The sequence below is a fragment of the Microtus oregoni genome, unplaced genomic scaffold (assembly GCF_018167655.1).
Source record: "Microtus oregoni isolate MIOR12 unplaced genomic scaffold, Mior012 000021F_ref0000039, whole genome shotgun sequence".
NCBI lineage: Eukaryota > Metazoa > Chordata > Mammalia > Rodentia > Cricetidae > Microtus > Microtus oregoni.
In genome coordinates this window covers 30,209,693-30,233,316 of record NW_024543080.1, presented here as the reverse complement: position 1 = coordinate 30,233,316, position 23,624 = coordinate 30,209,693, and the positions used below count along the sequence as shown (strand labels likewise).

The following is a 23,624-nucleotide window of genomic DNA, read 5'->3' as shown; positions in this document are numbered from 1 at the left end:
CAAAGTTTTTATAGTCACAAGGAAACGTAAAACATATGCCCCTGTGAGGAGCGGCGTGTGTGGCTGGGCTGGCACAGATACTTTGCCTTGCCCTTTCTGTGTCTGCCTTACTGCCCTTCTCAAGTTTAACGACCCCGGTAATCCCGGGGCTTGATCTGCCTCCCAGTCCCATTCTGTTCTTGGACATTAAACTTGGAGAAGCAGAAAATGTTCATTAAAATAACTGGCTGGTCCAGCAATGAGGGTGTGCAGGGTTCGCATCCCAGGAGCAAGGACATGGACTCTGTCTCCAGAAAGAGCTGCTCCCATGCCATGCAACTGCTTTGCTGTCTTTGTCCTCTCCCCCCACCTTGCTTCCTTTTCAACCTCACTGAAATAGTTTAATGAAAATATTTTAAAAGAAGATTCCTCACAAAAGACATGATGTTCCAGGTCAGCTTTGGCTACATAATTAGTTTGTGACCTTCCTGGGTTACAGGCTACTCTCTCCAAACCCAAAAACCAAACAAACAACCCCCACCAAAAGATAACAAACTCATTTAACTTTAGCACATCTTTATTTATTGCTTAACAGGGTGGTACATACCCAATTCCTACTACTATAAAAGCTGAGGCAGGAGGATGGAGAGTTGGAAGCCAGCCTAATTAATTAAACAATATTCTGTCTTAAAATGAAAAGAAGGGGATATAATTCAGCATTGGAATGTTTGCCTAGTATGGATGAGGCCCTGGGTTCAATTCTTAGTACAAAAACAAATATAATAAAACAAATATCATATATAATAAATGAATCTATATTTTCAAACTAAGAGAATACTTATAGGCTTGCCAGAATTTATGGACTTACACAGGTAGAGTGCTTAAAACATACCTGTTACCTAATTAAAAAAATTACTGCTATTTTTGTTTATTTATTTTATGTTTTATTTCCAACATTAAATTTGAATTTCAAAAACTATGGAAAATTTAGGTACAGCAGTCAACTTACGCCAGTGAGAAAGATGTCTGAGGAGTAGTGAGACCGTCAGGGTGAGAAGAACCGGAGTCTGTGCATGAGACAGGTTCAGATTCAAATCTGCCTTCACTATTTATTAGTGAGAGAACCCGTCTGTGAAATGGGAGGATAAAGTAGACCCTTCTCAACTGTGGGAGTCCAGAAGGGCATCTGCAGCAAGTCCAAGAAGAGGAGAACCCAAGAGCCAAAAGATACAGGTTCAAATCCTCATGCTGTGCTTAGCCATTTGACCTTAGGCAAGTGCTCTCCCTGGAGGGGACCACCGTTTCTTTTCTCTCAGTTATGTATGGTTGCTGTGGGTTAAGTTAGTTAATAGATACACAGCGCTGTTTGTGTTGACTGTTGTTACTACTCAAAGCAGCCATGCAGGAGGGAAGATTACACACACACACACACACACACACACACACACACACACACTGGCTTGAATTAGCTCGGACTTCTATAAGAAGCCATTCCAAAAGGTTGTCACTTGACATGTCAAGTTAAAGAGGCACACCCCAGCACTGAGCACCCCAGAGGGTGAGAAAGTGAGACCACTGTTTTCCGGAACGCCATATCTATAACTGCAAAGGATCTCCCTTACCTGATCACTGCCCTCGCTGGAGGAGAAAGAAGTGACAGGCCGTGTTTTTAAGCAGTCGTTGTACACGATACAACTTGGTGGATAGCATCACCAGGCAGATGTGTGTGAGAATCAGAGGTCATAGATAAAGAGGGGAAAAAGGAAGGGGCCGGCTCCTTTGTAATAACGCCCTTTTGCGAGAACTAATATATTCTTGCAGAAAGAGCCCACCCTACCAGAGGAGTATTGCTCTCTGCATGAAGTTGGCCGTGATTCAGTCACCTGCTACTAGGCCTTACTTCTTAAAGTCCACCACTTTTTAATACAGTCACATTGTGTGCCAGGCTTCCAGGACACAACCCTAGGGCACCCACTAAAACCCTATGGAGCCCTAGTGCCCTTCTGATTAGGTGAGAGCTGAAACTGCCTAGGCTAGCTATTGGAGAATTTTATTCCACCCTCTGTGTCCTGGGATGGGGTGATATGGAACTAGGAAGGGAGAGGGTTCCCCCTACATAGCTTGTGAACTCTACCCTGACTTCTCCTGTGCTTAGACTCATAGACTCCTCCTCCCACCCCACACACTATTTTGTTCTTAAATCATAGACGGAAGCAGCTTTGTATCCTCACACAATGTGGGGGACATTTGGTATTCTGCATTATGGAAATTGCATTCACCAGATTTCAGAAACAGAACAACCTCGGAGAGGATTTTATTTTATTCTCCTATAAGAATAAACTTCAGATTTTGGAGAAGTTAAGTCACTTGCTTTTTCAATTTCACACTTGAAAGTGTTCTTATGGGGAAATTGAGGTTCTTTCCAGCTTGGGGATGGGAGTCCGGAACTTGAACTGTCCCAAATCTGTCACTAAATTTAGACAAACCACTTCTCCAGAACCCAGTCGCTTCATTTCATATATGAGGGAAATTTGTAAATGGCTTGAAAGAACCAGGCTCCCTTTAAAGTTTCATGTTCCCAAGCTCATGCTTCCAGGGTTAGTAGGTCTCGTTAACAAGATTACTGAAAGGGTTTTAGAAAAAGACGCTCTTGTGTTTGTTTGGGTAGCTGCTATGTTTAAAGGCCATTCTAAAGGGTCAGGCTTGCATATGTGTGACTTTACTAAGAACCTAAGCAGAACCCCCCTGGACTAGCAGGGCATGATTTTCACTGCTTGGGTACAAGACAGAAAGGGACCTCTAAATAGGTGGTTCTCCTTGGCATTTAAAATGCAGAAGGTTCTCCGCTGGAGATGATGTGATTTGGGATAGCTCTGAAACAATGCGGTGGTTTGCTTACATTATGCAATAGTTTGTTTATTCCATGATATTTTTGATCAAAAAGGGACATGATTATTTACCTAGCCTGAGTTATCTTGAATCTCATTGCGTTAGTTACTTTCTTGTTGCTTTGATAAAATACTAAGCAGAAAGAACTGAAGGGGGAAGAGTTCATTCTGGACTGTGGTTTCCAGAAATACCAGAGTGGACCAGCCTGTGCTACTGGGATTGCAGGGAGGAGATGGGCCAGCCTGTGCTGCTGGACATGTGGCGAGGCTGTTAACATCTTGGCAGATTCAGAAGCAGAGAATATGAACTGAAACCAGAGGTAGACCTAACCTTAGTGCCCTGTCCACAGCAGCTAGCCCACTTCTGCTAGTTAGGCCATACATGCCGAAGGTCACACAACCTCCGAAAACGGGTCCCAGTCACTGTGGACCACATGATCAGAACAGGAGACCGGGGCCAGTTCATATCTAAAACTGTAGCAGTCATATTAGAATCATCTGAATTACTCAGAAATAATTATATCTAATGTTGAGTTCAGTTTGCTTCTTTTCCTAAGTATTATAAGGACTAACTTCCTGTACAGATACACTCGAATGTCCCACAGCTGCTTGAAAAGCGGAGCCCTTGAAGCATTCAAATACTTTTGCCAATAAAATGGCAAAACTAATTCGATGACTGACTGTTCACCAAATGATTGAAATGACAAGAAAGCAGAGAACCATTTTGTCGTGCTTGTTGCCACCTGATTTATAAGTGCGCTACCTAAAATAATTGATAGACCTCAGGTCTGTCCTTTGTGCTCATTCTAGGGTTTCGTTAAACATGTCTTGGGATTAGCAGCTGTCAACGGCTAGAACTTAAAGCAGGTTCAGTTACAGGGCTGGATGTCAAGCCCGGCTTTTAATGCCACTTTCACCTCTAAAGAGGGAGGGAATATTATTTATTGGATTATCTGAACTTTAAGGCCTTCTGTTACCATGAGTGCCTGTATACTAGGGGTCGTGGCTGTACACTGGAGGAAGAAGGAGACCCCCACTTTCATAAAATTTATTCAGGAACAAAGTAATGTATTGCTTGGGGGGCTGGAGAAATGGCTCAGGGGTTAAGAGCAGTGACTGCTCTTCCAAAGGTCCTGAGTTCAATTCCCAGTAACCACATGGTGGCTCACCACCATCTATAATGAGATCTGGTGCCTTCTTTTGCCATGCAGGTGTACATGCAGGTAGAACACTGTATACATAATAAATAAGTAAATCTTAAAAAAAACAATACTGTGTTGCTTTATTGTTGGTAGGTTTCAATATTTAAAATGAAAAGAAAGACCAGGCATGGTGATATATGGCAGAGGTAAGTGGATCTCTATGAGTTCAAGGCCAGCGTCATCTACAAAGTGAGTTACAGGAGATCCAGGGCAGCACAGAGAAACCCCGTGTCCAAAAGCCAATAAATGCAATATTGGATAGGTAGCCGAATTGCTCATCTCTTGTGCTCAGATTGTAACTTCCCCAGGTGTTGTTAGAGAGGCTTCATCCAGTGAGTGATGGAAACAGGAATAGAGTCCCATAGCTAAGCACTGAGCTGAGCTTTGGGGACCTTGTTGAAGAGAGGGAGGAAAGATTATACGAGCCAGGGGGTCAAGTTCATCACAAGGGAACCCACAGGAACAGCTAGCCTGGGCTCATAGGAGCTCACAGACTCTGAACCAACAGCTAGGGACTCTCCAGAGGACCCACCTAGGCGCTCTATGTAAGTGTGACAGTTGTATAGCTTGATCTGCTTGTGGGACTCCTAGGTAGGGACTGTCCCTAATGCTTTGGCTGGCTTCCAGGAACCTATTCCTCAGAAGGGCTTACCTTGCCCAGCCTTAACACAAGGGAAGGAGCTCAGTCCTACCTCAGCTTGATACACCATGCTTTCTGTTGACACCCATAGGAGCCTGCCATTTTCTGAACAGAAACAGAGGAGTGGATTGGGGGAAGGGAATGGTAAGACAGGAGGGAGGGGTAACTGGTCAGGATGTAAAATAAATGAATAAACTTAATTAAAAACTAATAAATAAACCAACAGGTAGGTAAAGGAAAAAGAAAAAAAATTCAACACAAAACCATAGCATTGGGGCTTGAGAGGTAGCTCAGTTAAGAGGGCATTTTTCTCTTTAAGGAGACTAGAGTTCAGTTCCCAGCATCTGTATAGAGTGGCTCACAACTGCCTGTGACTCCGCCTCTAGAGAGATCCGGTGTCTCTGGCCTCCTAGGGCCCCTGCATTCGTGTGCACACACCCCACCCATACACATAGTTAAAAATAATAAAAGTAAATCTTAAAATAGCTGTAAGCTATGTTCACATTATAAAACTTTACTTTTAGAACACACACACATAAAATGGGAAAACAGAATAAAGAACAGACTTCATTTCTGTCTTAGAAAAGGTTTAAAATTCAAATACTGATTTTTCTACTCCCAAACCTGACTGGTGTATGAAGCTCGCAGTCTGTTGAAGGATGCCTCTTCAGACTCTTAAAATACGTGCGACAATGAGACCCCCAAGTGTAGTAATGGAGAGGGCATGCTACCGGTGGCTCTGACCTCCCTAGGAAGAAAGAGGCCATGGTTGCTTCAGCAGTGATGTAACTGGACTCGAGGGATGAACGTAGGACTGGCTGAGAGACAGTTCTTCTCCTTGGGTCTCCAGTGTTTCTACACACATCATGAGGAGGGTCACCGAATGCCTTTATTCTGAACTACACTTCCCATCATGCCTCTGCTGTAAACATCTATGGTGGATACATTCTTCACCAGAATCCAGGCAGGTTACCTAAACCTGGTTTCTTCTACTGTGATGCTCTGTGACAGGTTTCATCCTGCCTGTGGATGATGGGAAATTGGCATCACTGCTGATTCTGGTTATTGCTATTGGTCTTTTACCTCCCGTGTAGAAATCTCATTTCTTCTCTCAGTGGTTTAACCATGAAGACCAACTTGTCCCCTTCAAGTGAGGAAAACTATCTGGCCCCTCACAGTTAGTAACTAGTCTCATGTTCAGAAGAGGGGAATGGGATAGTGTGTACCGTGGCACCAGGCCACGAGAACCCACATCTTATATGGTGATTGTGACTACTTCTCTGTCTTAAAAACCAAAAAGTGTTGAGGAAGAGGACATTAGGGGGAATATAGGGCTGAGGGTTCTGAGAGAATGTTTGTGTGTAGAGATCATGGCATGTGATGGCTGATAGATAGCAGAAGGGTTCTCTAGGGGATGGAAAGGTCAGATATATTTATATGGTAGAGTCAGGACTGATGGGATGACGGAGGAATCCCGGTGACTTGGCCAGTGCTGTCATGTGCCCCCAGGCTGCTGCCAGGTCCACGTGGTAAAAGCATGGTCTTCGGGAAGCCACTACTGGGAGAGAATGGACTCTTTAAGAAGTAGGCCTTGTGGGAAGTCTCCAAGTTAAGACTGTGCCCTAGAAGGAGATGATGGGATGCCGGGCCCTTCCTTATCCTCTTTTTTGTTCCTGGGAATTAAGTGGTGTATCTGTGCCGTACCTTCCTTCTTTTCTTTCTCTCCTGAAAGCAGCAACACAACCCATTGGAGTCTGAGGGACTGCAGTCGTGAGCTAAACTGAACTGTTTCTCTTTCTAAGCTGATTGTCTCAGGGTTTGCTCTGGGAACAGGAAGCAGAGAACAGCATAAAATGGCCAGTGATGCTGTTTGCTGGGATGCAGGAGGAGAAGTTCTGGTCAACAGGAAGCTGAGACTGGGTTCGTTGTAAGACAGCTAAGCTCAGGCTGAGGAGCTGATCAGCTGAGAGACAACTAAGTGCAGGCTGAGGAGCTGATGAGCTGAGACCATACAAAAATATGAATGACTCATCTGGAACTCAGAAAGGAGATTGTCTGGGAGAAAAAAAAAAACCTTGGGAGTTATTAGGGTGTATCTGATCAGCTCATTTAAAAACATGGGCTTCAGGGCCAGGTGCAAACTCTTCCATGTCACTTTGTGACTAGTTAGTCAAGGACTGTGGTCTCCCGGTTCACAGGAGTTACCGCTAGCTAACATACGTAGAATGCGTCATGTTCACAGTAATATGAGCATTTGACTGTTTGTTGGCACCAAAAGGTAATACTGTCACAAGAAAAAGCAGGTGGAATAAGGGAAGGGAATGGGGCCAAACAGAAATTGGGGGCCTTCTAATAACCTGAAAACAAGGTCCTGGCAGATAAGACAGGAGCCAGAAGAGTCTCAAGAAGGGACGTGTACAAAATCTGGGGACATAGGACAGTAAGCCATGAGAGTGTGGGGACCAGAGTTATGGTCACCAGAGCCCTCAGACATGCTGGCTGGGCACTGCAGCCTGCCTGTAACTACAGCCTGGGAAGGCAGCTACGGGGATCCTCAGAGCAGGTAGGCTATGGAAACTACACCAGGAAGCTCTGGGCTTGATTGAGAGACCCTGCCTAAATGAGTAAGCTGGAACAGCGCTGGGGGATGACTACCAACCTCAACCTCTGCTCCCCTTGTACACTGGCACCCACCTGTGTCCACACATGCCAACATGCGTGATAATGCAAAAAGAAAAGGAAGAAGGGGATGTGGCTCGCTTGAAAAATCATTTAGAGGGAGCGAGGCAGGGTAGGGCCACTTTGCTATCTTTGGATTTCACAACCCGGAAGACCCCTGGTGGCTTTAATGCACGCAGTCTGGTCTCAGTGCCTCTGCAGTGTAGCTGAGGACTCCTAAGTGGAAATGGATGAGCAACAGGGAGGAGTGGACATCGAGAGGAAGATACATGGAAGAAATTTGTGCGAGAAGAATGGGAAGGAAGACTTGAGGGCTACGGAGTTTCAAAGATAACCTTCTTCTCTTCCTTCTTTGTCATCAGCCTCCTTCTTAGGATAGGAGATGATTCTCTCATTCTCTAAGATACCCTTGAGGTCCTACTGTGTGCCAGACCCAGTGTCAGAGCAAAGAAGACAGGTACAGTCCCGCCCTTCATGGGGTTTCTCTTGGGGTCAGTACTCTAGAGGGAGGTATGAGGACTGAAGGCTGGACGGGGCTCGTGAGAGGAGATGGACAGAGCTGGGGTGAGCGGGGATGGGTGGGGATGCGTGAGGCACTATTGGCCACTGAGCTTCACACAATAGCCTTCTGCCATCTTCTGGGCTGAGCTTCAAGATATATGACAGGAGTCAGGCAATGGTGGCACACACCTTTAATACCAGCACTTGGGAGGCAGAGGCTTGGAGATCTATCTCTGTGAGTTCAAGGCCAGCCTGGTCACAAAGCAAGTTCTGGGATACAGGGAAGACTACACAGAGAAACTCTATCTTAAAAAAAAAGTCAACCAATCAATTATAAAAATACATTAAAGGTAGTTGCTGATGATAAGGAATTTAGTCAAGAGAATTTGGGTTGGGAAAAGATGACTGGCATCTGTTGATGAATGGCACAAGATTGAAATGAGGATTTACTTATGAATGAATTAAGCTAATCTTTATGATATGCTTTGACCGTGATAAGGCCAAGTGTGTGTTAAAAGAGTATGAATTTAGCCGGGCGGTGGTGGTGCACGCCTTTAATCCCAGCACTCGGGAGGCAGAGGCAGGCGGATCTCTGTGAGTTCGAGACCAGCCTGGTCTACAAGAGCTAGTTCCAGGACAGGCTCCAAAAAAACCACAGAGAAACCCTGTCTCGAAAAAAAACCAAAAAAAAAAAAAAAGAGAGTATGAATTTGTGAGTCTGAACCTCTGGACAGGCTCAGGGAGGGCCCTTTGAATTTTGAGTAGGGGACACTGCTTTTCAGAGCCCATGCCTATATCCTCAGGAATGTCTTGATTTTTTCCCACCCCCTTTCATTCTCCCAATGCTAGAGCTTAAGTTTAGATGAAAATATCTTAACAAAGTCCAACTCTTGGGACTAGAGGACTAGAGAGATGGCTCAGCGGTTAATAGCACTGACTACCTTACAGAAGACCTGGGCTGGTTCCGTGCACCCCATATAATGGCTTACAACCATCTGAAACTCCAGTTTCAGGGGATGCAGTGCCCTCTTCTGGCCTCCTTAGGCACCAGGCATTCAACATGGTACACATACGTACATGCAGGCAAAACATTCTTACCCAAAACAAAGAAACACAAAACAAAAACCTCTAGCTAGCTGTTCTTCAAAAAATAAAATGAAGTAAGATTTGGCTATGACCTGGGGCTATAGCTTAGTGGTAGAACAGTAGCCTAGAATGAGTGAGCTCCTGGGTTTTTCTTTAAAAAGTAAATTTGGTAGTCAGCTGTTTAAAATGGGTCTGGTTCAGTGAACTAGGAAAAGGAGTGGGCTGATTTTTTTCCCTCACAATATTTCTCCTTTGGGGGTAGGGAATGACCGCTATTGAATTTTGTCTTAGAGAAATTTCCTGAATAAGTTCTAAGTGCTCTAACAGAGTGTGGAACTGTCAGAACTGTCTCACTTTCTCCTGTGCTCATGTGTGTGTGCATGCTTATTGTATTATATTATATTTTATTATTATATACTTGATTAGATTCGATTTATTCTTTTTATTTTATGTGTGAGTATTTCGCTTGCATGTATGTCTGTGCACCGTGTGTGTGCTTAGTACCCACAAAGGTGAGAAGAAGGTATCAGATCCCCTGGAACTAGAGTCACAGATGGTTGTGAATCACCAGGTGGATGCTGGGAACTGAGCCCAGGTCATCTGCAAGAGCAACAAGTCCTCTTAACCTCTAAGCCATCTCTCTAACCCTCCCTCCCCCACCCTGCTTTTTTTTTTTCCTGACACCGTGAGGCTTGTATTCTCCAATAAATTCCCAGTAGGATCTTTGTGTCCCACAACGAATGTGACAGTTACACCATTTCTAGGTTTTATGCCTAAAACAATTACAGGGAATCTCATTCTACGTAGAGGTTATTTGAACAAATATCCATTTCTTCTTACATTTAAGTATCAGACTGTTAAATTCTGGGATAATAACTCTGCAAGCAGCTGTTGCTGTGACTTGATTAAATTTTGTTTTTCTCCCCCAGGAATCTGCCTTCAGAAGCATGTGAAATAGATCACTCCATTTAACTAGGAAAACAGGAGCACAAGTTCCTGCCTCTGCAGCCCTTTCCCAGGATGGACGCGATCACGTTCACAGCGAGGAAGCATCCGTTCCCTAATGAGATCTCGGTGGACTTCGGCTTGCAGCTGGTGGGCGCCTTACCTGTGCATTCGCTCACCACTATGCCCATGCTGCCATGGGTGGTGGCTGAGGTACGACGACTCAGTGGCCAGGGCGCCAAGAAGGAGCCTGGAGTCAAGCAAGTCCGGCTCTGGGTTTCGCCCTCTGGACTGAGATGTGAACCTGACCTGAGGAAAAGTCAACAATGGGACCCGCTGATCTGTTCCAGCATTTTTGAGTGCAAGCCTCAGCATGTCCACAAACTGATTCACAACAGTCACGACCCGAGTTACTTTGCTTGTCTCATTAAGGAGGATGCTGCCAACAGTCAGAGTCTCTGCTATGTGTTTAAAGCAGACGATCAAACTAAAGTAAGTGGAGGTGGGATCAAAAGATAGGGCACGGGTGGCAGCGGGGTTTGTATGGTGCCGGGGTCGGGATGCTTACTTTGAGTATGCTGGGAGTAATGAGAAAAACGCGGCCGTTATACGTAGTTTAACAGAATTTGGGATTTATGGGGAGCTTATAGTGTTTGTTGAAGGATGTTTGTAATATAGATTTAAAATGATCAGCTTCAGGATTTAAAAATTCAACAGAAAAGCCTGCCTAGAATTATAAAGAAGAGCTGAATTGTCAGGGCCCCGTGTTGTTTATGGCATTGTTTTTAAAGCTCCGGCGCCTCTCGCGTTCCAGTGTGCACATGAGCCTTGGGGTGATGGCTTAAAGTAGAAATCATGGCTCAGGGCTTGATGGTCCCCAAGACTGCGTGTCCCATAAGTGACCAGTGAAGGCCAGGCTAGCTCATAGCAAACTGCATTTTGAGTAGCAAAGTTCTTTAATCCCATTAGGAAAAATATGAAATACTCTTAGCCAGTTTCCCAAGGCAGTGGTAACATTTTTTTCATACAAAAATTGTTGATAAGAACAGGAGCTACAAGTCGAAGTTTTGATACTATCGGTGTTCTTTTGTGTTTTTCCTTTTGCCAGCCTCTAGTCAGATCTGATCACCCTGGTATTATGATGTGTCTGAGAGGAATGTATGAGGTGCGGCCAAAACTCTGCTATTTCCCCGCCTATTTCTGCCTGATTGCTGCCATCGTTCTTTGTAGCTCTTCTCGGGGCTTACTCCAAGTCACTTGCGCATCTCATGAACATCAGCGACTTAAAACGAAAATATAATCCATATAGCCACTTTCTCAGTTGGACCCATGGTGGAAATGTAGCTTCGTACAGTATACAAGATGCAGTCATGGGCCCTGCAGCTAACCCCACCTGAGGGTCTGCAGTCGCGGGTGCTAGGCGTGAGCATCCCTTGTGCCTGGAGCTATAGGCTGACTGGGTGAGGCTGCCAAAGTTCCCAGGGAAATGACAGTGGGGCTCTCCTTTCTTTTCTGGTCTGTTTCAAGATGGAGTTTGTCTGTTTGTCTGTATAGTCCTAGCTGTCCTGAAACTCATTCTATAGACCAGACTGACCTTGAACTCAGAGATCTGCCTACCTCTGCCCCCTGAGTGCTGGGATTAAAGGCTTGCACCGCCACTGCCGGCTCCTTTTCTTTTTTTAATGGCAGAGGTTGATCTTGAACTGCTAGTCTTCCTGCTTCCTCCTTCCATGAGCTGAGGTTGCAGGAGTGCTCCCCCACAACCAGCTATGTGTTCCTAATTTCAAGTTTAAAATGTGAATAGAAATGCCAGCATTCTCCACTGCTCCCTACTGGGTTCTTTTGCATAATCCCCAGGGTGTAAGAATATCATTTGGAAATTAATGTTTTTGTTGCCAAGTATAACCTGGCCCTCCATAGCCACAGCTTCCATACCAGTAGATTCAGCTAACAGCAGATAGAAAATGTTTGCCAACCCCGCCCCCCCCCCCCCGCATCTAATTCATGCTGAACACATACAAACGCACTTTCTCTTGTCCTTATTCCCTGAACAATAGAGTATGTATAACAATTCACAGAGCACTGACATCATGTCAGGCATTGTGGGCAATCTAGAGGTTGTTTGAAGGATATAGGAGGTCGTGATGGGGCTGTTTGCCAACTCTGACCTCTTGTACAGGAGACTAGAGCATCTGGGGGTTCTGGCGTCCGTGGGATCCTGGGACAACTCTCCTAAAGACACCAAGGGACAGCAGTGGATTTGCAAACACCCACTTTTGTTTGCTCCTTTAACGCACTGACTCAGTGATTGCCACTCTGGCCAGTGTCTCAGAGGTCATTAGCAGAAGCAGAGAAGAAGGTAGAGGTGTCAGGAGGGATCGGGTTCAGTGGCGCATGTCAGGAGCATGGCGGAAAGGCAGAAAGAAGTCTAACACATGTCACACATCCTGTGTAGGGAAGAGGGCCTTTTTTTGTTTTAAGTAAAGCTGATGTGTAGCGCTAAAAGCCGCTATCCTACTCAACCGCCTCAGAGCTAGGAATCATGTTAGTGTTAACCACACCGATGTCTCAGATAAAGGCTCCACGGATTTACACTTGAAAGTCCAGTGATATTAACATCTGGATTTAAATCCTGTCTCTGTGACGTAGAAACTAGTGACCTCAGGCAGCTGAGTGTGCCTGCTCATCTGTCAGACAGGAATGACTATGGTAATTCTTTCACACAGTGGCTGGGAGGCTTAAGTGAGATAGAATGGGAGACCCCAAACCGAGTATGCTGGTTTGAGGTTATAAGCAGTTGCCTTGCAGGTACAAATCCCTGACTTCCATCTCTAGCACTGCCAAGGAAAGAAGGAAAACACCCATAGCAATAAGCATTTATGGCCATGGGAAGTATTCAAGAGAGCTTTAAAAGTGTATTTTATTGGTTTGTTTTGTGTGCATTTGATGGGGGAGCTGTCCACGCTGTGTGGGGTGGGGGGTGTGTGGAGGTCAGAGGAAGATTTTGAGTTGTCGCCTCTCTTTTTACCTTGTGGTCCTGGGGATGGAACTCAGGCCATCAGTCTGGACAGCAGGCACCCCCGCAGGCTGTTCAGCACCTACTCAATCATGTCATTGGCCTCTGTACTCAAGAAGGGTTTATGGAAGCAGATTGAATGCTAACATCGTCCCAAAGGTGTGGTGTAAAGAGAGTAGGTGTATGGAGAGGCGCGTCCTCAGGTTTCGGATGATGCTCTTGTCATCCTTGAGCAACATTAACTCACCTCCCACAGACCCCATGAATAAACCTAGGAATTCCCATTGTTTGGGAAGCTCCCAGAATAAAGAGGCGAGGGTTAAACAGCTCTCTTTGGTGATGGGTTTTGCCCAGAACCTTGTCCAGCACCTCAGTTTTGACCCCTCCCTCAGGGTCTTCCTCAGCCATCTGTGAGCAAGCTCTGGCCAGTCATTTGACATCTGACAGGAGCGAGAGATTTACAGCAAAATTCTGTATCCAAGTCTTTCAGTCTTGCTCCAAGTAGAGAATTAGTCTGACTCTATATTTTTATATTTTTGGTTGTGCGCCTAGCCTTTAATGGCTGAGCCATCCCTCCTGGCCTCTCTATATTCTAAAAAAGCCATCCTTGAAATATAAATTAGTTTTTAAGATCTTTTTGGCTTGTGCACAGTTTTTATCAACATGACTTGTCACTAGAGTCCAAATTGCTGCCATTCCGCTCATTTCAGTTGAGAGGGTTGTTGGCAACATAGCTACTTAAGTCAGGCATTTTGTTCTTGTCAGAAATAGAATAGGAAATAACAGTGGCCCCGATTTTAACTGACGTATCTATTATGCTCTCGCGACACCTTGGCACGATGTCTCCTAACAGGATTATCTGCTGTAGGAGTATGCAAACCTGCACTGGCTTTTCTCTCTCGACTGGTCTGTAATGTTCGCTCAGTGAAAGAATTCTCAAGATTAAGGCTTTCTCTAAGCAGATGAGGTCAGCCCTGATTGTGCTTGCCCAAGCAAACATGCCTTCGCTGCCATGGGCATAGGCATAGGCATAGGGCTGCTGCTTGGGAGGGAATCCTTTGAGTTACTGTGCTGCAGAATACCTGAGGAGACTAGGCAGGGAGAGGAGTCGTTTTACAGGTACACTGTGATATGGCCCTTCCCTTGGGTGTGCACTTCACGAGAAAAGTTTCCATAACCAAATCATTAGGATAGCATCTGAAATGCTTTTGCCTGAGGGCCAGTGTTCTTTTTTAAAACGTTGTCAAACTTGTAGGTATGGTGGCACACTCCTTCAATCCAGCACTTCCAAGGCAGAGGCAGGTGGATCTCTGTGAGTTTGAGGCCAGCCTGGTCTACAGGGTGAGCTCTTGGCCAGCCAGGGATAGCTAGGGAGATCCTATCTCAACAAAACAAAATGGAAGTTATCAAGTATCCTAAAGTTTATATGGTTCGTGTCTCTCAACATTCACTTTGTTAGAAATTAAAACGGACATATTGTAAAGATACTGATTATTAAATTTATTTAAATATAAAAGCAGGGGCTGGAGAGATGGCTCAGTGGTTAAGAGCACTGTCTGCTCTTCCAAAGGTCCTGAGTTCAATTCCCAGCAACCACATGGTGGCTCACAACTGTATGTAATGAGATCTGGTGCCCCCTTATGGCGTGCAGGTGTACATGCAGACAGAATACTGAATACATAATAAATAAATCAAATCTTTAAAAAATTATATAAAAGCAATGAACTCCTTACACATCAATATATGGGATGTTCTCATGGACTGTAACTACATTTTCCAAAAAGTGTTTAGTGGGAATAGCTGCCTAATTTTATTTTTTCATATCTCTGTCATGTCTGGCTTAGTAGGAGGAGGTAGGTCCCTCATAGCTGCCTCTCTGTTCATTCTTCCGTGGTGTGTCATTTTCCTTGAGCATCTGAAGAAAGCCTAGCTTTAGAGAGATAGGCAATAAAAAACAGAGATGCTGTGGCGACTTTTCTTTCATGTTTCTACAGCTCAGCAAATGTTGCCCTCTTAAGGTTTAGCTGCCGCGAGAAATCTGAGTCCACGCAAGGCATTCTGCACACGTTTCTACACAAGGCTCTGCACACGTTTTTGTATTAAAACCAAGTTCTTTTTAACCTGTGCTTTAGTAAGTATTTTAAGCTTGATTCTGCACCATCATGCACTGATTACTTAGATACTATTATCTCTGAGTAACAAAGTGTATACAAGTATGCCTGCGCGTGAATCTGTGCATATGCGTGCAGGTGAGTTAACGTCACATGTGTGCCAATGCCCCAGGAGCCAGAGAGGGCATCAGATCCCTCCGCTGCAATTACCGGCGGTTGTGAAGCACCTCTCATGGGTGAACTGAGCTCAGGCCCTCAGGAAGAGCAGCAAGTGCTCTTCACCACTGAGTGGTCTCTCCAGCACCACAATGGGAGTAGTTTTTTTCCTAAGTGCCAGATGTTTTTAACTTGTTCTTTACCGCATTGGAACACAGTTCTTCAAATACTATTTCTCGCCCTCTTTCTGGTGTTCTGGGTTTTTTTTTGTTCAGTCTGTGCACAGCATGGGTGTTTAATAACTGCGATGAGACAGGTGTCACTGCTGTGGGGGTTGTTCCTAGGCTGCCCCGTCCCATCCTTGCCAGGAAACTCTTGCCATTGCAGCCTCATGCCTCTTCCCAAAGAGTACGTATTCCTTTTCTGTTGCTCAAAGAGATGCTGAATTGGGGGGGGCTGATGTGGGAAAAGGGGAGCAAGGGTTGGGGAGGGGAGAGGGCCGACAGAGTGACGCTGGAGTAACTGTGGGGGAGATGCATGACCAGAAGTGCGCTTGGAGAAGATAACTGGATTAAATGGTGCTGGAGAGGATGTTTCTGTATACTTCTTATAGTCTGTAAGGGGAAAAAGCTTTCTCTTTCAGTTCTTTTTAAAATTTCTCATTTATTATTTTCTGTAATTGTAATTACTGTAAATGTATTACTTTCTGTGTATATGATACAGTGTGTACAGACATGTGTAGGTAACCTTTTGGGGTTGGTTCTCTCCACCTTTATGTGGGTTCTAGGGGTTGAATGCAAGTTTCCAGGCTTATTTTGCCAGCATCTTTACCGACTGAACGGTCTTGCTGATCATAAACTACATAAACCATAAACTACACTGCTTGGAGGTGACACAAATCTCATAGTAAATTGTGTAGGCTCTCTGAACAATAATTTTAAGTTTCTATAATCGTTCATAGACTTAAAAGCAGTAAATGTTTCTTTTTGAAATTTCTAGTATATAAAAAAAAGACAGTATATCCTTGCTTGAGACTCTGTAATCCCATCATCTTTCTCAGGAGTCCCATGGGACTGAGAGCATCTCCTCCCCATCCCAACTGGGTTGCCTTGCTTTAAAAGAGAAGGTAGTAAGAAAGCGGTTTTGACAACTCACCTGACTGTTACTTCAATCTCCCTGTGTTATCACTTTTCTCAGTGTTGTTACTTTGGTGCATGGATCAAGCAAAGGTAAAGTCCATCACGGTAAGGAAGGCACGGTGGTGGGAGTGTATGGCAACCGGTCCCATCGAGTCCTCATGAGAGAGCACAGAGAGAGGAACCCTAGTGTTTCCTTCCCATTTCTCCTTGATATTCAGTCCAGGATCCTAGCCTATGGGTTGGAACTGCCAGCCATCAGGGAGGGGCTTTCTTCCTCAGTTAAACTGGAAACTCCATAGATGCTTTCATAAATAACTGGGGATGTGTGTTTCCTTGGAGATTCTAAATGCAGATAAACCAACAATAGAGCTTAACCATTACCCCCCCCCCCCCCCCCACACACACACCCCATATTAAAGCCAGGGTTGTTTGGGCTGCTCCATTTCTTCGTTAAAAACATTTAAAGTTGTTTACTTCTACTGTTAACTTTATTTATGTTTTATCAGGGATCAACTTGGGTTACAATTTCACCATCTGGGCCAGGTATGGTGATGCACACCTTTGTCAGCTCGCTGTGAGTTTGAGGCCAGCTTGGGCCTGTATGGCAAGTTCCAGGTCAGCCGGATATACGTAGTGCGACCCTGTCTCAAAACAAGCAATCAAATTTGCCATATGTTTGAAATTTTGATGTAACAATTTGTTATCCACACCGTGGTTTTCAGGACCACCAATAGAGCCCGGCCACCAGCCGGCCTCTGGCATGGCTGTTGTGTTTGCCAGCTTGTTACTGACTTTGCCAGGGTGCAGATAGGGATGGCTACCCTGAGAACTGTGCCCCCAAGTAGTCCAGAGACTTTGAAGAACACGATACAGGCTTCCAGGTATTCTTAGCTTTCCTTCCCACTGTCGTGGAAAGTTGCAACTATGCCAGAATTTCATCTCTTTGTCTGCTTTTGCTCTTCAGGATCGGGTTCTGAGAAGGTTTTGGTAGGTGCGCTCTGAAGACTTTTCTCCATCCACACCAGTGCATTCTCTGAGATTTCCTTTGGGTAGCTCAGCAGCTATGTCTTTCTGTGCAGTCACAGGGAACAGCATCGTGTCCACGTCAGCTAAAAATTAGTTGACCGACTGTCAGCCAGACCGACGTCGGCTGCCAGGTGCAGGGTTGGCAAGGGTTCTTCTCCGCTATAAAAAGAATGTCCCAGACTTGATGAACTCTGAAGTATTTGTTGGAAGGTCTCTGTTCACGACACTGGACTAATTACATAATTTATTTTTGACTTTGAAAAATGAGTCTGAGGGCTCCAGAAGCAGTTGCTTTAGGAGACATGCTTGGACATTTTTTTTTCAACGTCTTTTTTCTCTTTTCAACGTGTACCACTTGATATTGCCTTGCATTTATAGCCCAAGGCTTTGCGTTTGATAATTGTTTGTGAAAATAAATCTATTCCTAAGATTAGATTTTACAAGGATGTCAAACCTAAAGTTAACTTGAGTCGTAAAGGGATTTATTTATGGTTTCGATCGTTCCTCTCCAGTGCAGCAACCACGTGGCTACTGAGTCATGTGACTCTTCTGGAATGAGCTACCAGTCAGTGGGAGCAGAGTGGATACTGGGGCACAGCTTGAGAAACAGAATGGATGATATCTTGATAAGATTCTGTGTGGGTTATGTGCGGGAAATATGTTTTGCATATACAGGGTTAGATTACGTGGACCAAATATTAAGTGTCCTTAATTTGTTTTACCATTTTCAAATCTGTTTACCAGATAACTTAAAAACGCAGGCATAGCTTACATCCTCTTCCCTTCGGTTAGCGTTGAATAGTCTGGCCAGAAGAGAGCATTAGATCCCTGGAATTGGAGTTACAGATGGTTGTGAGTATCCATGTAGACAGGGGGAATTGAACCTGGGTCCTCTGGAAGAGCAGCTAGTACTCTTAACCACTAAGCCAACTCTCTAGCCTCCCCATCTTTTTATTCTTTCTCATTGCCCTCCCCCCCCCATCACAATTGGACAATAGCCCCTTGTCTGTACTAGAAGAGAAGAGTCTGCAGCAGAATGCCAATTTAAATGGTGGGACACCATTTTTGGCTTAGCTCTGGTCAGCCATTTTGGTTGTGAAAAGTGGGGGACGGGGAGGTGACCAGCATAAACTGAAGATGACTCCTAATTTTCTTTCTTTTTTTAAAAAAAATTTATTTATTTTTATTTTATGTGCATTAGTGTTTTGCCTGCATGTATGTCTGTGTGAGGGTGTCAGATCTTGGAGTTACAGACAGTTATGAGCTGCTACGTGGGTGCTGGGAATTGAATCCTGGTTCTTTAGAAGAGTAGCCAGTGCTCTTAACTGCTGAGCCATTTTCTTCAGCCCCAACTTCTAAATTTTTTAGCCAAAGAAAGGAACATAATTTTGGGGAAAGCCAGGCTTTGTCAGTGGGAGAGCCGAGGCAGGAGTGAAGCCTGTCTTTGCTGGCCATGTAGTAGAATAACTTGGGCCTTCTGACTAGAGATTTTGCTGTCTGGACATTAGTTGCTGCCCTGATGTGTATGTCCAGTGGACTATCTAGTTTCTCCCAGTGACTTCCCCTACGGATATCCCCAAACATTTTCTGCAGTTGGCTACAGGGAGAAGTTGTCTGAGCACTATCTGTGGAAGAGCAGAGAATGAAGAGGCCCCAGAGAAGAAGCAGGGAGAGGCAGCCTGGGCTTGGGCATAGGACTGGGCATCCAGGAAACCCTGGAGAGTTTTTACGGCTGCTGGACCTCTCTCTCCTCAAGAACAAAGATTTGACCCAACGCTTCAAACCTCTCCAGTGAAAAGATTTCTTCTGCTGCAGTTGGGGCTTTACAATGATTTAGCCAGCCCTCAGTAACGGTTGATCTGTGCTTATCCCATTTCTCCATCTCGTGATAGTTTCCTTCGCATCTGCTTTACAGCTGGCTCGAAGCAGATGTAGCAAATTAATACAGACTCATAGAAAAATGCTCCTCTTCCTTGGAAGGAAGCAAGCCTTAACAGCCACATGGCTCAGCGCCACGCTGCTCTGTGCCACCTCCCTGATGTTGACTTTCAAACCAGAGATTACATTTTAATTAGGGTGGCATGCCTTATTGGGATTCAGAACTTGAGAAGAAACAACAACTGGAGACAAATTGTACATGCAAGAGAATAAATGTCACATCCAAGTGACTTTCGTTCCACAAGCATCATTTATACCAGTTGGATTTCTAAAATCTGTTCTTGCCTCTCTCCTTCTCCCAAGCTGTGGACTGCCTCAGTGAATGGGGCAGCAGTCACTGGCTTTTACAATGAAAAAAAAAAGCATTGTTTTATGTCAAAACGCTGCAGCTAGCGTTTGCATTTTATACAGAAGATAAAATTAGGTCAGATAAGATTTCAAACTTTTCTTTGGCTTTTAGGTTGTAAGTAGTGAAGAAACCAGTATCATCATGGTGTGGTTTTGGCATTTGCTTCCCAAGGCTCACCTCACCATGTTTGATCAGTCTCCAAACTGTATGTATAATCAAATGTACACTTCATCTATCAGTCATCAAGGATGCTGTTTTCCTTGTTATAGACAACACATATCATTTTTGAACTTACACAGTGTTTCTGGCATATTAGACATTTTATAAAATGTTAGCATAATTCAATGTAAATTGCTAAGGATTGTTCAATAACATTTGTCGGAGCTAGAGAGGGAAAGGGGAGTCCAAAACAGAGCATCAAGGCAGGAGGACACAGCAGGGGTTTTAAAATGGGGAAAAGTTTTAAGAACAAGATGGATGCAAAGGTAAGGTGCTTTTCCTAAGTCTGATAACCAGTTTGATCCCAGAGAGCCACGTGATATAAGGGGAGAGACAATTCTCCTCTGACTCTATCCATGCACTGTACTGGGTGCTCATCACCCTCTAAATAAATGTAACAATGATTTTTTTTTCCTTTGAGACAAGGTTTCTCTGTAGCTTTGAAGCCTGTCCTGGAACTCTCTCTGTAGGCCAGGCTGGCCTGGAACTCACAGAGATCCACCTGCCTCTGCATCCCGAGTTCTGGGATTAAAGGCATATGCTACCACCACCTGGCATATAATAATTTTAAGATTTCAAAAATGATAGCAGCTGACAAATGCCTTGGGTAATGGTGTACCATGTAATCTCAGGACTTGGGACTGAGGCAGAAGGAGTTCAGGAATAAATAGCAAGACCTTGTAAAGAGGAATGGAGGGGAGGGATGGAGAGATAAAAGAACATAATCATAAAGCTTACCAAACTTTGGTGGTGTGGTTGTCACTGATGACCTTTGACAGTAAGACAAAAGAGGGACATTGACCCTAAAAGTACCCCACCCAAGAGGGACATTGATCCCACCCACCTCCAACTTGTTTACATGATTCAGTTCAGTTACTGTTGGTTTATATCTTTCTGTCTGGAGAAGGAACCAGATGGTACCCAGGGATGGTGCTTATTCGTCATCATTAGGAGAAGATGCTCCATAATCTGTCTGCATTAGCTGCAACTATGTAGAGGAATGTGTGTGCTTTGAAAGGAAGGTACCATGTGAAGAGGCATGCAGGGAGACTTCTCTGGGGAGGACCAACCATAAACATTGCATAGATAGCGCTGGAGGCAAAGGAGACTCAAGTGACATTGGGCGAGCCCCAGAACCAGAGTCTCTTCCTTCGTACCTGCATGGGTACTCTGCTCTCGTTTGCTCTGGTCTGGTTGCTGTGACTCTTCCTTGACTCAGAGTCCTGAGTGAACGAGATAGGCCCTTTCGTCTAGGTGGAGCTTGGCAGCTGGATCCCTTTATCTCTTGCTTCCTTGGCTAGTCCTCTTTGTTCATTGAACAACACACAATACTCTATTTCTTCTTGAGGCTTGCTCTCCTTTGGACATGTGGGTACTATAGATTGTCTAGACATATGATGATACATTCCTTCCTCTGAGTCTTGGTGATGTGCACCTTTGTGCAATACAGATCTGCTGAGTTCTTATCATCCAAGCATGGTCCCTACAGCAAGGTACGCTGGAACACCCTTGACACACCATCATCAACTCTGTAGTAGAAATGAGAACTTTAATCCTCTAATCCTCTGCAATAGGTATTGCAGGTAGCTTTCTGCATACAACTATTTGATAATACTGTTAGCAGCTATTTAAATTAATATAAGATGTTAATAAGGGCAAGAAAAATCAGCTAAGCTACTTCTTTCAAAGCTGCAAGCCCATTTAAAGGCATCTTGGGTCTTGATTTTATTATTATTTTTTTTGTTTGATGGAGAAGCTTTCTTTTTTACCAATAGCCAAAATCTACCAGTCAGTCTGTCTGTCATTCATGTATCTATCTATGTATCCATCTATGTATCTATCTATGTATCTACCTACCTACCTCCTAATCTCCCACTATTTGTTCTTGAACTTATAAGGACTGTATTTCCTTCTCCTTTAAGATGTTTTTAAACAGTCCTTTCTAACTATTGCTTTTGTATTTTAAGATAGTCTTACTATCCCAGCTGGCCCTGAATTTGATATGCAGCCATGGTGACCTTGAACTTCTGATTTGCCTACCTCTCAAGTGCTGGGATTAGGACGTGTACCACCTGCTCCGGTTTATTTAGGCACTCTACCAGTCAAGCCACATCCCCAGCCTTATCTATTGCTTTTCAGCGCCTGCTTTCTTTGGAGCCTAGATCCCCAGTTCCTGCAGGAGGCACCCCAGACTTTTGTTTAACCGTGATGTTTTTGTTAAAGCAAAAAATAGCTCGTTCCTTTGTTGTAGACACAGTAAATGAATTTTTCATGTTAAAAACAAATCATTATGCCATTATGCAAATTAAATATAATTTTGTGGAAGTGTGTGGTGCAGAGCAAAGCCGAGCTGCCTGCTTAAATACAGATCTCTACGCTTTCATCTGGCAGGTGTACTTTCACAATACTTTTAGATTAAAATCCAGGTTGTCATTTCCTCTCATTGTGGTGGTTATCAATGCACACAGCCACATACCAGCTTAAGGACCTGGGAGAAGATGCTAGCCTATCTATGACTCAATTTCCCCAATTATAGAATGGAAATATAGCCAGTTTGGTTGCCCAAAAAAAAAAGGGCAAAATGAGTTAGTATGTATATAGTACTTAAATTGGGCTTGTGTTAGTAAGACATGAAATTTAACAATTATCTCTGGAAGCCTAGTAGAATCAGGATACACATTTTATGATGTAATAGTGCTTTGCTTGTGTGTGTGGGGGGCGGGGTACATGCTTGTGGTTGTGCAGGTCAATTCACCTGTGCACATGCATACAGAGATCAGAGCAAGATAACAGGCGTCTTCTGATATCTTTCTCCATATTCCGGTATCATTCACGTTGTCCTCTGTCTCTTGCTTACTGTACTAGGAGCTCAGAGAGGCTGACTGCCTAGGCAGCTCTTGGGGTCCTCCTGTCTCTGCTCCCCAGTTCTGGGGTTGCAGACATTTGCCTTTGTGCCTGTGCTGGGGATGCAGACTCAGACCCTGATGCTTGCAGAGCAAATGTTCTTACCACTGCGCCACCTCCCCAACTCCCTGGTTCACTTTGTGTTATCAGACTGGCCTGAAACCTGCAACCCCCTGCCTCGGTTCCCTTAGTGGTGAGGTCCTAAGTCCTGAACTCTCTGTAGACTGGGCTGGATTTGAACTCAAGCATCCACCTGCCTCTGCCTTCCCAGTGCTGAGATTAAAGGTGTGCTCCACCATGCCTGGCGCCTTGCCAACTTTTACTATATCTTTTTTTATTATTATTATTGTTTTCAGCAAGGCAATTGTGATGACATTCAACAGTGATTGAAACTGGCGTTTTGTTTTGAAAGCTTTTGATAATGGTTACCCTAGCTGCTGTGCCTCTTGGCCTGACTAGGTTTGCTGTTAGAGTCAAATCCATGCAGTGAGCAGAATGAGCTGTTTTCCTTTCCCGCGTGACTGCTGAGTCTTTTCCTGCTGGTTTCCCAGTCCCTGTGGCGAGGTCCTGGCTTTGGAATCTCGTGCAGCCTGTCTGGATCTCACTTTGTCTTGCTCTCTGCAGCGAGACTGCCAGCCCTTGAAGTCTGTATACTTCTGAAAATTTGGATAATGACTCTGTAGCCTGTCTGCACACAATAAACAACCACTCTGTGCCAGTGTTCTTCAGGGCTCCTCTGCGACAAGAATTGATGCCTGACTGCTCTAGTTGGGGATACTGTGTGCTTCTCAGTCAGAAGCCAAAATGCCACCAAAATGTAGGCAGTCCAACTTTGGGGGACCCCAG

At 44.6% G+C, this 23,624-nt stretch overlaps 1 protein-coding gene across 3 annotated transcripts in view; it reads left to right on the top strand.

Moving 5' to 3' along the window:
* Tbc1d1 (TBC1 domain family member 1) overlaps positions 1-23,624 on the top strand; it is a 180,018-nt gene that overhangs the window by 2,750 nt on the left and 153,644 nt on the right. For all 3 annotated transcript variants that reach the window (XM_041671269.1, XM_041671268.1, XM_041671270.1), the window contains exon 2: positions 9,905-10,412. In XM_041671269.1, coding sequence (XP_041527203.1) covers positions 9,996-10,412 — 417 coding nt within the window. In that variant the 5' untranslated portion in view covers positions 9,905-9,995. The remainder of the gene's footprint in view (positions 1-9,904; positions 10,413-23,624) is intronic.